Source organism: Chamaea fasciata, unplaced genomic scaffold, assembly GCF_029207755.1.
Source record: "Chamaea fasciata isolate MVZ Bird 193981 ecotype frontalis unplaced genomic scaffold, bChaFas1.0.hap1 SCAF_11, whole genome shotgun sequence".
NCBI classification, from domain to species: Eukaryota; Metazoa; Chordata; class Aves; order Passeriformes; family Sylviidae; genus Chamaea; species Chamaea fasciata.
Window position 1 is genome coordinate 22,258,311 of NW_027094096.1, and position 16,658 is coordinate 22,274,968.

Sequence of the window (16,658 nt, forward strand, 5' to 3'; positions counted from 1 at the left end):
CTGTCCCCCGGAGCTCTCCCTCCCCTCCATCCGCCCGTCCCACGCCCGGCCGGGGGTCACGGCTCCCGAGCCTCTCGCCCACCGCGGCCGTGACTCAGCCGAGGGGAGGGCGACGGCGGCCGCCGCCTCCCCGGCGCGCCTTTACCTGCGCCGCCAGCGGGAGGGAGCGCGCAGAGCGGCGGCCGGAGCCCGCTCGCGGCGGATCCCGGCACGATCCCGCTCCCGGCGGATCCCCGGGACGATCCCGCCTCCCTCTCCCGCTCCGATCGCCTCAGCAGCGGCGGCGGCTCCCGCTCCCCCCGCCGCCAAGCGCCGCCGTCTCTATGGCGACTTCTCGCGAGACCGCATCCTCCTCCTCCTCCTCCGCCACCTCACGGCTCCCCCCCGGCCCCCCCAAGGCGCCACGGCGCCGCCCGTTAATTAATTAAACCCGCTTCAAAATCGCCGCGCTGTCACTATTTTTTAATTTTTTTTTTCCCACGCGTAATTTTTTTTTTTTAAATAATTTTTTTTATTATTATTTTTGAACCAGCGCGCGTCGCCCAGCAACCAAGCGCCGCCCAGTGACCTACTTCTAAATTTCAAACGAACCCCTTTTCCCGGGCGGCGCGGCCGCGGGGCTGCGTTACAGCGTGGCCCTCACGCCCTAAAGCCTGCCGTCCCTCCGCCCGCGCCCAGAAAAAGCCGCTCCCGGCCGCTTTCGGGCCGCCCTCCCCTCCCTTCCCTTCCCTTCCCCGCCGTAACGAACACAAGATGGCGGGCGGGAGCGGCGGGGCCGTTCAAACCCGCGGGCCCGGCCCCGCCCGTCCCAGCCTGCCCCGCGCTTTTCTAACGAATTTCGGTTCGAGTTCGCCGTTTCGGCGCCATTTTCGAGTGTGGAAAGCGGCCGAGCTTTTTACGGCAGCCCGAGCTGCCCGCGCTGCCGCCGCCTCGCCGGGGCACGGAGCCGCCGGGACCAGCAGGTACGAGCTCGGCGGGATGGAGCGATGGTGGGTTCGCCGCCGAGCGGTGGGGTGGAGGTGCCCTCAGGGGGGTGCTGAGGTGGGGGGGAAAAAAGAGATGCTGGGGGAGTTGAGGGAAGACAAGCGATGCCGAAGCGGAGATAAGGACTTCGAGGGGAAGGTGCTAAAGGGGAGACAAGGCGTGTTGAAGGGAAGGTGCTGAGGGGAGAGACAGGAGGCGCTGAGGGGGCATGGCGGGGGGTGCCGAGGGCATGGCAGGAGGCGCTGAGGGAACGGGCGGGTTCTGCCCCGCGCCTCATTCCCCCGCTTCCCTCGTCGGCCGGAGGGAGCAGAAGCGGCGGCGGCGGCGGCTTTCCCTGGGCCGGGCTGCCCCGCTGAGGCTCCGGCCCGGCCGCTGTCGGAGCAGGGCTTGAGGAGCCGGTCCCTGAGGGGCTGTGCAGCCCAAGGGCTCCCGCTGTGCCCTGAGGGAGCCCCGGCTCGCAGGACGGGGAAGTTCAGAGCCGTGTCTGGGTAGCGGAGAGACCCGATTTGGACCCTTCCAGCCCCGGCTCTGCCTGTTGCTTTGATGCTTGAAGGATGAGAGAAAAAATCCCAAGAAAGCCCTGAACGGTAATGGACTCGATAGTCCCCGTGGGTCCTTTTGAACTGCGAATATTCCGGGATTCTGTGACTTGGAAAGAGCGTGACAAGGGTGCAGTCTGGCTCCTTAGGCTTTAAAAAAGCCCCAGATTTGTCCCTGACAGGGCTTGTCGCCATCGGATTTAATCGGCTGTTAATAAGGAAGTTTTTTCTGCCCGTCTCCGACTCTCTTTTTTTTTTTTTTTCGCCGTCCCCGTGAGGAAAACGGCGCTTGGCAGGAGAGATGCTTTTACCAAACACCTTGGAGCTGGCTCGGGGGAGGGGCTGGGCACGAATTTGTTAAATTGGTTCGAGGCTATGTGGCAGCTGATTTATCGCGATTTAAAAGCTGAGGTCAAGTAGTTCGGCTTGTTCGTTCTGGTGAAGTGTCCGAGGAGAGGGGGAGAAGGGTTGGGAAGGTAAATAGGTCTATATTGCACAATTCTCTTGGAGTGGAGCGGCTTTGGGGGGGGGGGGGAAAATAAATAAATGTGCTTCGAGAGGCTGTAATTGTCCGCGACAGCCATTGCTGAACAGTTGTGAACGGGGGCATAGACTGCAATGGCCTGAAAATGAGTTCTGTCTCTCCTTTCCCCCCTCCCCCATTGTCCCGAATGAAGGACTCTCATGAGAGTGTGGGCTGGGGGTAGGTCTGAAAACGTCAAATGATTGGCACCAATTGTAAGATGACTTTCTAACCACGTCAGTTTTTTTTTATCTTGTGAGAAGTAAACTTTCTCATGTCTGTTTTTTTCTGCGAGCTCACTTCGCCACTTGCTGCGATTTCAACTCTTGGCGGGGGGAGAGTTTCGCTCCTCGCTCGTCTTTTCTCCTCCTCGGGTGCTTTCTCTTCCCCCGTTTGGGGAGCTGTGCTCGAGTGCCAGCTGATGGCTTTTGTAATGCTCCTCCTTGCTCGGATCGCTTTAACATCCCAGCTAGATGAAGGTATTTCGGTTTTTTTGCTTTCTCTCTGAAACGCCGAGTGCTGGCCGGAGGTGTTGTGTTGGATTTTGTGAGCGGAGTGTGTCGATTTAAAATATTTAAGAGTCGAGTCTTTGCTCTAATCACGCAGGGCTTTTGTTTATCAATCTCTCTGTAGCCATACAGATATTTAGCACGGATTATTGAAAGTAAAACGAGTGTCAGGTCTGAAACATAACGAGTTCTTGTAGGAGAGCAGAGACATGTGGCTCCTGGGCTTGTTATTCGGTGTGTGTTTAACTCTTTTGCCCCCAGCACCACGGTGGCTTTCAGGGGAGCAAAGTCACTGCCCTGAACGCGTCCCCACGAGCTGGCAGCAGGTTAATACAGATTAGCCTCAGCCCCTCCTTTTGGCGGTGATGTATCTTAAAACACATCTAAAATACATGGTCACGAAGCTCACCTCGATATTTTGTTTCAAGTTCGGATTTTTGTGTCTTCTCAATCCCTCCAGCCTGACGTTTGTAAATGAGCCCAGGCTGTGGGCAGAGGTGGAGGTGAATTCCTGGCGGGGCTGAGATCGCGGGCTTCTCTCGTTTGTGTAGCAAAGGAGATCGAGCCCTTCGGTGGTTTGATTGCTCGGCATGGAAGGGGAGCAGCCAACCAGGAGCACCAAAACCTCCACTGCAGCCCGCGGGAAGGGCAGGCAGCCCTTGGAGGAGTCCTCCATGGACATGGAAGTGGAGAACGAAGGCACCAGCAGGGAGAATGACAAAGAACCTCCCCAAGGTAGGTCTGGGCTGGTGCTAACTGAGCCTCCTTAGCCCCAGCTTGAATTTCCCAACTCTTCCCGATGGGATTTGCTCTTTTCCCCTTTACAAAGCAACGCTGAAACCCCCTTGGCAATTTCAAACTGCTTTTTAAAGTGGTCAGAAGAGCTCGCAAAGAGTTAAAGGGTTTGGCCCAGCACAAGTGCAAAAGCAGTTTGTAGATTTCTCCTAATGAAGCCGATGTCGGAGCTCTGATCTGGAACATTGTACTTGAAATTGTGCTACAACAGCAGGGTTTTTCAAATTTATAGGCAGCCAATGGTACGGGATTTCTTGGAATGGAATAAATGTCAAGTTTATTTACTTAACTCTTGAAATGATTTGACTTTCTTTTTCATGAAGCAGTGTATTTTCTCGAGTTGAGCTTTTGCAGGAAAGCTGCAAACCCAACAGCAGCTGGGTGACTTTTTAGGGGAGCCAGATGTGCAGTTGTTCAAGGCAGGTATTTGACAAATAGATGGAAATTGGTGACAAAAAACCTGCTGCCCGTTGGTGCCTGGGGAAAAGCTGCTCTGCTGATATCCAGGGGGCCAGTTTGTTTTCGTAACAAACTTCCTGTCTTTGCAGAGCAGCCGTGCTGTCACTGCAGCTTGCAGAGCTCCCCAAATCCTGCCCAGCGACTCTGAAATGTGCCTTTGCACTCACTCACTAGCAAGGCTTTGCCTGCTTCACGTTTGCAGATTTATTGGGATGGTTGGAGCTGCTGGAATTGCGGGGGGCCTGCTAAAATTGTGTCGGGAGAAGAGTTACATAATGAAAGGACAAACCCAGCCATGGGACATCTTAAGTAGCTCTTAAAAAAAACCATTTTGTTTGTGGAAAGAGGAATTTTAATTCCACCGAGCTCATATTAATGATTGCAGGCCGAAATGTAGTTTGGTTCAGACAGAAGTGATGTTTGCTTTTTCAAAGGTGTCAAATCATTGACAACTCACAGATTATTTTTTTATTTTTTTTTGTTTGTTTGTTTTTTTCTTTCCATTTCTTTGGCTGGGTTTTAGCAGGCTCAGAGGAGGTGGTGGATAATCGAAGTTTAGAAGAGATTTTGGGTAGCATCCCTCCTCCCCCACCTCCAGCCATGACCAGTGAACCTGGTGCTCCTCGCCTCATGATCACTCACATTGTGAACCACAACTTCAAATCCTATGCAGGGGAGCAAACTCTGGGACCTTTTCACAAGGTATCTTTCTTTTTTTCCTTCAGTGCTTTTAAACTGTAGGTAAATCTTCACTGGGTGATATTATTGCTTCCTGCATTTTCATCTAAGCTGTCCTCAAAAATAACTGAAAAAATATTTAAAGTTTAGAAATATTTTGATAGTAATATCCTAAATGAAGCAGAGAAAACAGTGAAGTGCAGCTTCCCAACGCTGTGCAATTTAAATTTGTCAGCACAGCTTAGCAAAGCTCTCTTTGCTCTCTTGATTTCGTTTGCTGGAGAACTTTTTAGGGCTGTGTTTGAAGAAAGAGAAGATTTTTTTTAGTGCCCACGAGAGACTTATGTGGCCGAGCATGAAACTTTACTTGTGCAGGGCTTTGGGTGAAGCAGCTGGGAGAGCTGAGGAGGACTAACTGTGCCAGAAGTGGGTGATGAGCAGGATTTATTTCCCTCTGAGGATGATTTTCCCCCTGTCTGTGCAGCGTTTCTCCTGCATCATCGGCCCCAACGGCAGTGGTAAATCCAACATCATCGATTCCCTGCTCTTTGTGTTCGGCTACCGAGCCCAGAAAATCCGCTCCAAGAAACTCTCCGTGCTCATCCACAACTCAGACCAGCACAGGGACATCCAGAGCTGCTCTGTGGAGGTTCACTTCCAAAAAATCATTGACAAGGTAGGGATGAGTCTCCAGCTTTTTTTATCCTTTAAGGAGCTGAAAAACGTTGGGATATTTGCTTCTTTTTGTGTGATTCGTTTAACCATCAGCATTAATTATTTTTTAAAAAATCCTCTGCTGAGTAGTGAAATCTTAGAATTACTTGAATCTTCAGATCTTAGTAAGGATTCTTTTCTTTGCTGCAGGATTAATGTGGGGTAGATTTCAGTTTGAAAACACTTTAGAAAATTTTAATCATCATTTTAAGAAGAACTCGTTTTATTTTGTAAATCTCGTTTACCTCAAGTCAATTTATTTCTGCAATTAAAAGAATTTAATAAAAATTTATAACTCTATGTTTGGACATATTAGAGATTCTTAAATGTACAACACAAACAAATGTATTAAGAAATAAAACCTATTTAAGCAAACCTTTTCAAACCAGTTAGGAATTACTTGAGGTTATCTAAATTAAGAAAAATATATCATGAATCTGAAACTTATTTACACTTCATGTACTGTAGACCTGCCTGCAATTTTGTAACAGATTTTTCAGCAAAAATTCTGGACACCACATTTTACCACTAAAATTTTTTGAAGCTGATATTTTGTTTGAAGGAAATAGAGTTGGAAAATTTAAAAAAATATTTCTTTTGCTTGCTGCTTTGTGCATTGATAAAAAGTTTAGCACTTTTTTGTTGCTTCATTGCAATTGCAGTACGAAAAAAATATTTCTCTTAATTTAAATTTCTTTTTCGTGCTCACATCCAAACTTTTAAATTTAAGGCCAACCAAAAAAGTGGGAAGTGTACATTGAAATTCCAAAAATGGGCTTCACAAAGTGGCAGCACTTCCAGCCTTTTTTAGAAACTGTTTGAAAAGCCATTTTTTTTTATTTTTCTATTTTTAATAACCAAAATTCTAAAAATCATCTATTTAATTTTAATTTTTTTTTGTTTGTTTTACTTTGTGTGAACATCCAGAAATTGAGTTTGATTTAAAACCAGAGAACAGTTTAAGAGCTCTTGGGGGTTAATCTGGCTGAGTTTTGAGTTTAACTCAAGGCTGATAGCAGCTTGATTTTGGCTGCTGCTCTGGGAGGTAAATGGAAGCTCTTTTTTGAAGCTGCTGGTGTCACTTTTGCCACATCTTTAATGTTTGGCTGTTTTTTTATCTGGTGGTGCAGTTTCTCTTTGGTGCTGGAAATGCAGAGGGCCACTGCAAAGGGAATTAATTCTCATTTCTCACAGCACTGGCTGATTTTAGAGGTGGGAAAGGCATCAGATGAACACAATTCAGGATATTTTTTATCCACTTCTCAAAGGATTTTTTTTGTTGTTGCTTTTCCTCTCTATTTTTTTTTTTGAGAGATGCAATTTTAAGCCAGCTCCCACTTGTACAACTCGGAGTCCACGCTAAAAACATCTCATGATGAAACTTATCTGCTTCATTGTGAAATAGGAGGTAAATCCACAGCTCCAGTGATTGTTTCTCTGCCTTTGTGTTCCCTCCAAGCAGGAAGGAGATGATTATGAAGTCATTCCTGACAGCAAATTCTGTGTCTCCAGAACTGCCTGCAAAGACAATTCCTCCTCCTACTACATCAATGGCAAGAAAAAGACATTCAGAGATGTTGGGCTGCTCCTCAGAAGCCATGGCATTGATCTGGATCATAACAGGTTCTTAATTTTACAGGTTGGTGTGTGAATAAATCTGATTTCAGAGTTGTATTTCCAGTTCAAACTCTTACAAAATGCAGCTTGGAAGTGTTGGAGGCCTTGAAGTGCTGTAGCAGCACATCATGGTTTGCATGCTCTGCTCAAGGTGCCAATCATCATTTGCTGCTGTAGGAATTGAAGGCCCAGAAGCAGTTGGGGGGATCCTGCTGGCCCTTTTTCCAGGAGGGAATTGTGCTCCTGGCCCTTTTTCTGGGAGGGTATTGAGCTCCTGACTGCAGGATTTGTGCTCCTGTGCCTTTTTCCAGGAGGGAATTATTCCTGACTGCAGGATTTGTGCTCCTGTGCCTTTTTCCAGGAGGGAATTATTCCTGACTGCAGGATTTGTGCTCCTGTGCCTTTTTCCAGGAGGGAATTATTCCTGACTGCAGGATTTGTGCTCCTGTGCCTTTTTCCAGGAGGGAATTATTCCTGACTGCAGGATTTGTGCTCCTGTGCCTTTTTCCAGGAAGGAATTGTGTTCCTGACTGCAGGATTTGTGTTCCTGGCCCTTTTTCCAGGGGGAAATGGTGCTCTTGTCCCTTTTTCCAGGAGGGAATTGTGTTCTTGTCCCTTTTTCCGGGAGGGAATTGTGTTCCTGACTGCAGGATTTGTGTTCCTGTGTTCCCTTTTCCAGCAGGGAATCACTCCTGGCTGCAGGATGTGTGCCTGTCCCTGTTTTCAGCAGGGATTTTTGCTCCTGTGCTGGTTTCCAATAGGGAATCGCTCCTGCCTGTCCCGCCCTAGCAGCATGTAAATATTGGTGTGTAACAGAAACTTCAACCCCAATATTCTTGTGCTGCTTCAGCGTGGCAGAGACTCAGCAACTCTGGGCTGCTTTCCTCTCACCTCCATCCAAAATTCATCTCAATCTGAATTGTTGAATTGTTTAATTTACTCGTTGTCTGCAGCTCTCATAGAGACACGGTTGTACTGAGAAATGAGTGTGGAGAAATGAAGTGTGCATGAAATAAGTGCAGGAAAAATCCCCTGAATTGTTTGGTGTTGACCAGCTCTAGAAATAGCAGACTTATAACCAATTACAGTCCATGCTGTAAGAAATAATCACAAATTATCACTAGAATATCATTTATATTCATGTTTGACCTCCAGAGACTGAGACTTCCTTGCATCTGTTTGCTGTTTTAAAATCAGGCTGAAGGGAACAACATTAATTTTTCTTCTAATTTTTAAATAATGAGAAATTTGCTATGTGGCAGGCAATTAAAATGTAAATTAAGCAACAAGTATTTAAATAATAATTCCATTAAATAACTATTTCTGCCATTACCTGTAATTACTAACAAGTCCCAAATCTCCTCTGGCCTAGAAATCAGTGATCAGTGGGAACTTCCCAAGGTCTGAAATGTTTTACCAGAGTTTATTTTAGGCCTGGTTCTGTCAAAGGAGCTTCCAGTTCCCCTCTAAAAAAAAAAAAAGAAACAACCCAAATATTTAAAAACCTTGTAGCTGGGTGGCTGTGCTCGCTTGACTTCCTCCAGGCTCTCTGTGCAGTCCTTTTTCTTACAGCTACACCCACCAAAAGAGGATCTCTCTGTTTGCAAGTCTCCATGCCAATTAATTCTTTCCTCCAGCACTTTATTCCTGTCTTTTCTGCTTCAAGATTGAGGGAGAAACACCTCCAAGAAAACAACTTGGAGTAAATGCATCCTTTTTTTTTTTTAAAAAAAAATACTGTTCTGAAATCTCATTTTGCCAAAATTTCCAGAAGGGAGAAATGTGAAGTGAAAGGTGAAGCAGGATGGGGCAGAGATACTCAAAGCTCAGAGTTAGAGAACATTGGGAAAAGAATAATGATCTCCTAATTTATTTTATATTTTTTTCCTCCCCAGATGGGATTTATTTTCTTCTCACACAAATTGTTTCAGTGAGGGGAGCATCCCTTTTTTTTTTCCTAAAAGCTGCAATTTCAGCCTTTCCACCCTACAAAGGGAAATAAGGGGAAGAAGAACAAATATTAACCCTAAGCCAGAGTTTTCCCACCATCATGTCTCTGTTTCATCCCACCAGGCTTTGTCTCAGACACTGCCCTGAGCTTTTCTGCTTTTTTTTTTTTTAGCCTTTTAAAAAAGTGAAATCTTTGCCTTGTTAAACTGAAATCCACTGATCTGACTGTCCAAAATTCAGCATTTCCACTTGGGAAATGTAGCAAACGTTTTCCACAGAATGACAGCAAAGCTTCAACCCCCAAATCCTAAAATTTACAGTTACAAAGAAATAAAACCATCTAAAATTTACAGTTTTAAAGAAATAAAACCATCTAAGGCTGTGGATTTTTATCACAAAGATTGCATTTCCCCCCCCCCCCAATGTTTTCCAAATTATTTAAAATTGAAGGGATAAGTAACACGTTTATTTGGCTTTTTCTCTTTTTTTTTTTTACAGCAAAACTAAGAATTTAATTAAGTTTAACCAACTATTTTTCATTTAAAATAAATTAGAAATCCCTGATTTTTAACTGTATCAATAGGGTGCCATTAAAACATTTCATTTGCACTCTAGATTTTGGGGGGCAAATATTAATTAAGGGTAATTAACTGCTGCTTTGGGTGTGTGACAGGACATTTGCTGTCACTACTAAAGAAAATGTTGTAGGAGAACATGTCCTACATGTAGTAACAACACCTTGAGAGCTTTGATTTTATCTTGCTCACATAATTGCCATTACTCAATGGAAAATATTTGCTTTTTTAGAAGACTGCTTCAGGTTTTTTTGGGTTTTTTTTTTTTTTTTTTTTTTTGCTTGCTTTTTTCCCCCTTTCACCCCGTTTTGCAGTGGTTTTTCTGCTGATTTTGGTGCTTTTTAGGGTCAGATTGGAAAGCTGAGTTTTGATCTTAAGTGTTTCAAACTGAAAATAGTCAAATCAAACTGCTGCTGAACAACAGCACAGAAAAAAAAAACCAACCAAACCTACCTGTGGGAAAACAGAAAATGTGAGAGTAGTTTGAGGAAAAATTACAGATTCTGTGCCTGAACTTACAAATTGAAATAAATCTGGGTTCAAAAATCTGCTGGTTTCAGTGGGATGTTGCCAGCCCAGAGCAGGAGGAGTTTGTCACTCCTGGCATCCTGAACTCCAGCACTCCACAGTGCATGTTTTTCATCAATTGCCCTGTGCTTTTTTTTAATACTTCAGCAATAGACAATTATTTTGCATTATTATTATTATTTAAAATTATCACAAATATTTTGCATTTTGAATGAGCTTGCCACAACCTGAAACTGCAACAGGGGAAAAAATGCATTTTGTCACTTAAAGAGAATTTGGGGGGAAAAATTGGCACCTTGCTGCTACTTTTCTGTCTTCCACACCTTCCCAGGAGCTTGGAGAGGTGTAAAGAGCAACAAATAAAATAATGTGGCTTTCACTGAAAGCCTTGGTGCCCTGCTCTGGCCAGGCTGACAAACTCAGAGTAAGTATTTGTGCTCTTCTCTGCAGGGAATCCTCTGAAAGGTTAAAAAAAAAGAAAAACAAACCTCAGCCTCTTCCTCCTGCCTGTTTTCCTCTAAGGAATGAGGAGAAAAAAAATCAGGGAGCACTGGAGGAAATGTCAGGTTTGGAAGTGCAGGAGGGGAATATTTGGGGTGTGGGATGGGCAAAGTGAGAAGCAGAGTCACCAAAAAGGGTGAAAAATCCCCCCAGGCAGCCCCTTTGCACAGAAATAATGCAGAATTCATCCTTCTAAATTGATCTGAATTTATTTCAGAATCTCACAAGCAAATTAGAATTGGTTTAAATCAGTTTTGTGCTAATTACAGTGGTATTTAATTTGAATATATTCGATAAATGAATTAAAATATCCTCCTGTCATCTTAGTGCAGGGATTTTATTTGGTGTATTTTGTAGCTGATTGGGAGCTCAGTTTTATCCTGTGGCAAGATGAGGTTGGCAGGAAGGAAATTCAGGTTTTTCACCTTCTCCTGTGTGGAAACAACGTGGGAGTCACTTCCAGGGGAGTGGGGAGGAAATCAGGGAGAGAAACCAGAAATTCCCAATAGTTGAGGCCTGATGGGACACTGGAGATGAGGTTATAAATGGGATTATAAATGGAATTATAAAAAATTCTGTGCTGCCAGCATGGGGGGTGAAGAGAGGCTTGTTCCTGTAGGACATCCTGCAGAAAAACATGGAAAAATAGGGGGAGAAAATAAGTGATAATTAAATCATTTCTTTACAACGCACCAATAACAAAGCAAACAAAATTGGGTTTGCTAATTCCTGCCTTAAAATTCCAAAGTGTCTCTGAATTTGTGCTCTTATATTAAACACAGCACTGTCCTGAAAACTTCTAAATTTATTTCCAGAATTGGAGTTTTGTGCAAACAACTGAATGTTGTAGAAAGGCTCAATCCGAGATTTTCCTCATCTCTCTGGCCAGTGATTGTAGATTTTTATATGGACATTTATTTTGTTTTTATTTGATTTGATTTCCCACTGAGTTTTCCTGGAAAGGAAAGAATTGTTTGGTGCTTTTTTTTTTTCTCCTCCTCTGTATTCACCATGTGGTAAAATTAAAGGGTATAAATGAGATATAGGGAGTGCAAGCATTAAATAATAGCAACAATAACATGGAATTACAGGGGAAAAAAAAATCTCAAAAGCTGTTTTACAGCAGGAGAATAACGAGATTTGCTCTCTCCATAAATATTCCAGCATCCATGGATGCAGAATTAGAATTCATGGACAAAGCTTTGTGAGGTGGGATAAAATAACAAAAGAAATTGAAGATACAGGATTTTAGGATTTATTTTTACCATTCATTCCTGTACTCCTGCTTAAAAATGAGAGTTACCATTGTGGTAAACTGGGGGAAAAAAAAACCCCAAAGCCAAGTGTGAGCACATAAAATATAAATTTAAAAATTGAAATTTGGGAGAGAGGGTGGAATCAGTGAAGCTGCAGACAGGCAAAGGGAGACACTTGTCTCATTTTGCTGCCTTTAAAGGCTTTTTGAAGAGAAAAATACACTTTTGGTGCCTTTTTATCAAGAAATTGATGGCCCAAACCAGCCAGGAAATAAAAATGTAGAGCGAAAATAAAATCCCACAACACCCAGGCTGCTTTTGCTGTAAATTTTCCTCCCTTTTGGCTTTTGCTGCAGTTTCAGGTTGTGTCAGGTGGAATTGGAGCAGGAACTCGGTGCTGGTTCTGAACAAGAGAGAACCAAAGGAAAAACAGGAATTAGGCTTGGATTTTATTTCTTCTCTTTTCAATCTCTAGAAGAAACAGCTATATAATAAACATTCCAGATGTTTTAATGGGATTTTCATTCCGCGTCACTCTGGCTTTGCTCTTTGTGATGCTGAGGAGTTTTCAGCTCCTTGCAAAATCTCTTCATTTCCATTTCCTTCAGTGTTGGAGAGAACTGAAACATTGCTGTGCTCTGGAGAATAGAGTCCAATATAACTTGACTTTAATTAAGAGAAGTTTTACCCTGTGCTGGGTCACTTTTGTCTCCAATTCCTTGGTAAAAAGTTCAGAAAATAATTGAAATTGGGGTGTAATTAGAATTAAAATGGGTTTTTGGACAAACAAATAACTGGCTGCTCTAATCCTCCACAAAAGTGTGACTTAAGGTGGTTTTACATTAAATTTTAATTCCCCATGCATTTATAGTGCTATTTCATCCCAAATATCCCTTAATCTTGTGAGGCTGGCTAAATTAAATTACGTCCTAATCACTGCATTCAGGTATGAATTCCATTTCAATTATGTAACACCAGAAAAATGGAAACTAATTTATGTCATCATTTGATTTAGAAAGCAAATTGTGCCTGTTGTGAAGTTCCAATATTAAGGTATTATGATTGTTAAATATTAAGTTAGAGGATAATTGGAATTGTTATAAATTGGAATAAATTAAAGTTTGCTGAGACTCAAAGATTTTGGTCTCAATAAGAAAAACTTCCTTTTATGGGCATTTAAAAACCCTTAAAAGCTTTTCTATTATAAAAATGTACTTCTGCAACAGTGAAACTGCTAAAATATTATTCTGAATTTTAAAAAATTGTCTAAAAAATACTAAATATTATTTAAAACCACCAAATATCATAGTCACAGTTGTCATACATTCAATTTTCTGGTGGTTTAATAGGATTTGAAAACAAATTTATATGTTCTGACCTGTCCCCAACCAGGGAAGGTTTTCCTGATCCAAAGTGTTACATTTTCCAGGAAATATTTTCTCTAAAGCCGTTTCTGCTGAGCACAACTGTGATTTTCGCTTCAGTCAGATGTCACATTGTTCCACCTCTGATTAGTGGTGGAGAAGAAAAAACCCCAAAACCTAAAGCAGCACAAGTGCACCCCAAAATTCCCCTCCAAAACCACCCAAACTTCCCAGAGCACGGGGCATTCCCACCTACCGAATTCTGAGCTCTCCCAAGGTTCTCAGCTTTTTAAAGCTGAGCTTAAGACAGCAGAAACTGAGAATCCAAAATGCTGGAAAACTGTTTTTGTCTCCTTGGCGCCGTAATTATTCTGTGGGATATTGCCAAAGAGCTCTGGGAATGCTGCAGTGTCAGTTTAGACAAAACTCAGGGTGTTCAAGGTGCTCAAGGTATTCAGGGGTGAAAAGAGGAAACAGTAATGAAGAAAAACAATCGCCTTCCTGGGTTCTCCAGAAAAACAACCTCCTCCTGTCCAAGGGCAGGGATGGATGGGATTTTGGGAAGGAATTCTTGGCTGGGAGGGGCTGGGCTGGAATTCCCAGAGGAGAGCTGTGGCTGCCCCTGGATCCCTGGAAGTGTCCAAGACACCCTGGGACAGTTAAAAGTGTCCCTAAAGTCCCCTTCCAACCCAAACAGTGTTATTTGTTCTTCATGAAGAGTTCTCAGGTTGCTGTCAGTCATTTTTCAGTGCCAGACTCTTTCTGCCATCCCTGTTTCTTGCAGAGCAGAATTTTAGGATGGGATGTGGTGGCTGGATCCCAAAGCTGCCCCACAATCCCAGTCCCCCACTGGATCTTGTTCCTAGACCACAGTTGCAGGAAAAGCCTCAGGAGTAGGTCAGACTTTCCCCTTATCAGGCCGTTAAGACAACCTAGTTTTAAATTCCAATCCAGATGTGCCAGAGGACGTTGGATAAACTCAGGTTAGAGCTGTGCTGGGAGCATCAGCTGCTCCCCTGCTTTTAGAGACAACACTGCTCGTGGGCAAAATCAGAATTTTAACCTGCTGCTGGGGTTGCCAGTCCTGACACTTCTTTTAAACTTTTCCTCTTTACTTAGGTACAACAGAAAATTAAATTGAGGAAGTGCCTTAAACATCTCAGCTGTGCAAAGAAAGGCAGGTTCCAAACTGCAGGAATTTATTCCTCAAGGAGCCACTTCCAGCTGAGGAGGGCTCTTCCCTTGTTGTACAGCCTGCTCTCCAAGCAGCTTTGTCCTGATTTGCCCCAGGGCTCAGCTGGTTGTTCGGAAATGTTTCCCCAGCTGAGGTGCTGCTCTAGGATTCCCAGTGGTTGTTCCCTGAGGAATTCTGGGGGAATTGGTGCTGGGGTTGGCCCCTCCCAGCTCGTGCTGGGTCTGCATCCCAGTGGATCTGCATGGATGTGGAAGGCTCCACACGCTGCAGGAGGTGGAATTGGTTTTAGAGCTGAGCGTAGAACCATCCCAAAGTCTGGTGGGTATGGAAACGTGGAATCCCAGGATGGTTTGGGTGGGAAGGGACCTTAACTCCCATCCCTGCCATGACGGGGATCCCTTGGCTACCCCAGACTGCTCCAAGCCCTGTCCAGCTTGGTCGGGGCACTTCCAGGGATCCAGAGGCAGCCACAGCTTCTCTGGGAATTCCATCCCAGCCCCTCCCCACCCTCCCAAACTCCCGTCCAGCCCTGCCCTCTGGCACTGGGGGCCATTCCCTGTGTCCTGTCCCTCCAGCCCTTGTAAACAGTCTCTCCATCTTTCCTGCAGCTCCTTCAGGCACTGAAAGGTCACAGTTCAGCCACCCTGGAGCTTCTCCAGGACAGATCCAAGGCTGGTTTATTCCAGGAATTTTTTCCCTTGTGTGGACCTTTGGTTCCTTGTTGGCATCACCCATGGCCGGGTGTTGACTCCATTTTGATTGTCTGAGAGAGCCTCCATTTCCTTGTTGATTTTCCACTTTGCTCCCTGTCCTGAATCCCTGAGGCACAGGGATACAACCCAGGGGAAGGAATTGCAGAATTCCGGAGGTTCTGGTGGCAGCCTTGGCAGAGCTGGGGGTGACAGCTCTGAGGAGCTGCCCGAGCTCCTTTTCCCCTCATTGCTCAACAAATGTCTGCCTGCCCCGCCTTGGTTTCACTTTCACACTGTCGGGCTGCTGCAAAATTCACAGAACCCAAAAGAGTTTTGGGGCATTTAAATTCGTAATTCATGGAATGGATTAAGTAATGAGCGCTGGTAATTAATTAGGAAACACTTAAATTGAGTTTTAGCAATTGGAAAATCTGTTTGCTGTGTTAATTGTTGTCAAGAGGAACAGGTACAACCTTTTCACTCTCCTTTATCAATTTAAGGAAACCTTTCATTTCTTTTGTGGAAAAAAAATCGTTTAATTTTTTTCTGGAACCCTTTTATTTCTAAAATCTGGGCTGATCTAAACAGATTTTTTAATATATTAACATATCAATAGTATAAGTATTAAATAATACCTAATATTCTTATTATTTAATTAATAACTTATAAATATGCTTATTTTTACCCTCAATAAGAAAATAACTCAAGAACTCACATTAGTAAGCTACAGAGAAACCCCACAACTGCATCATCATCTTTCTTAGAGGTGGTTAATTATATTCAGCCAAATAACAAAAACTGGGTTCATTTTTTGCTTGCCCATAATTGCTATTTTTCCCTGTGAAATCCAAGGTGGGATAGTGATTTACAACACTGAACGTTAGGGCTGCAAAGCCAGTGTAAAAACTCCTCAGTGCTGATCAGCACTGAGTTAAATCTTTCCTGTGATTGTTTTCTCGTGGATGTAAACAGAGGAAATGCTTTAATGCAAGAAGGAGAAATCCTTCTGACAAGGCCAGAATAACTGAGGAGGTTGCAGAGTTTCCTCCCCCAGGAGCTGACAGGCAGTTTTGGGGGAGAGAACCCACACTTTTATGGCAGGGCAGCAAATGGGTAATTGGGGTTTTATAAAATCCAGTTATTCACAGTCTGATTGTTTTGCTTTTTGAGATGTGCAAGAAATAAAAATAAGAGCTGTGTTGGGATTTTTTGTCTTGTCAGACCTGCTGCAATACCACAAACTGTCCTTGTCACTGGCTCTGTTTAATCCTTGCTGAATCTTTATTTTTGCAAATTCAAATTATTGGATTTAATACCACCTAAATCACTTAAAATGAATGCAGTCCATAAAGGGAAATGACGCAAAGGAACCCTCATACCTCAAGAATCCTTTTCTTTCTCCACCAAGGAAGCCTCAGTTAAATGAATTACAATTCCAGTTCATCCATCAGCCAGGATTTGATGGACTTTCTGTTTCTAAAGAGACCTTTCAGAGACTTCAATCCTGATTAAACTCTCTTGCCAAGGGCCTGCTTTATTCTCTTCTCCCTTTTTTAGCTTGGGGAAACACAGTTTGAACCTTTAGAGAATGAAGGAACAGTCAGATCTGAAGGGTGGAGGAAACTGAGAAACGGAGAGGAAATTTCCCTTCATTCTGATCACTGTTATCCCAAATAAACGTAAAGGTGGGACTTGATCTTGGAAATCTTTTAATGATTCTGTGATATTCCACTTGGAAATAATTTTGATCTTTGCCTTCTTCTATTCTTTTTCTATCAC

At 43.8% G+C, this 16,658-nt stretch overlaps 2 protein-coding genes across 7 annotated transcripts in view; one reads left to right on the forward strand and one right to left on the reverse strand.

The window, feature by feature from the left end:
• The window catches only part of IFT80 (intraflagellar transport 80), a 30,388-nt gene extending 30,066 nt beyond the window's left edge, over positions 1–322 (reverse strand). For both annotated transcript variants that reach the window (XR_010722607.1, XM_066193676.1), the window contains exon 1: positions 146–322. The gene's annotated coding sequence lies outside the window, so the exon portion shown is untranslated. The remainder of the gene's footprint in view (positions 1–145) is intronic.
• A 401-nt stretch (positions 323–723) lies between these two features.
• Positions 724–16,658, forward strand: part of SMC4 (structural maintenance of chromosomes 4) — a 28,282-nt gene continuing 12,347 nt past the window's right edge. Inside the window, exons 1-5 of one of the 5 annotated variants that reach the window (XM_066193679.1) lie at positions 724–962; positions 3,107–3,290; positions 4,336–4,511; positions 4,972–5,163; positions 6,664–6,840. In XM_066193679.1, the coding sequence (XP_066049776.1) occupies positions 3,146–3,290; positions 4,336–4,511; positions 4,972–5,163; positions 6,664–6,840 (690 nt within the window). In that variant the 5' untranslated portion in view covers positions 724–962; positions 3,107–3,145. Of the gene's footprint in view, positions 963–2,354; positions 2,526–3,106; positions 3,291–4,332; positions 4,512–4,971; positions 5,164–6,663; positions 6,841–16,075; positions 16,565–16,658 lie in introns of those variants that run through there. The other 4 variants (XM_066193677.1, XM_066193681.1, XM_066193678.1 and 1 more) reach the window with 4 other exon arrangements.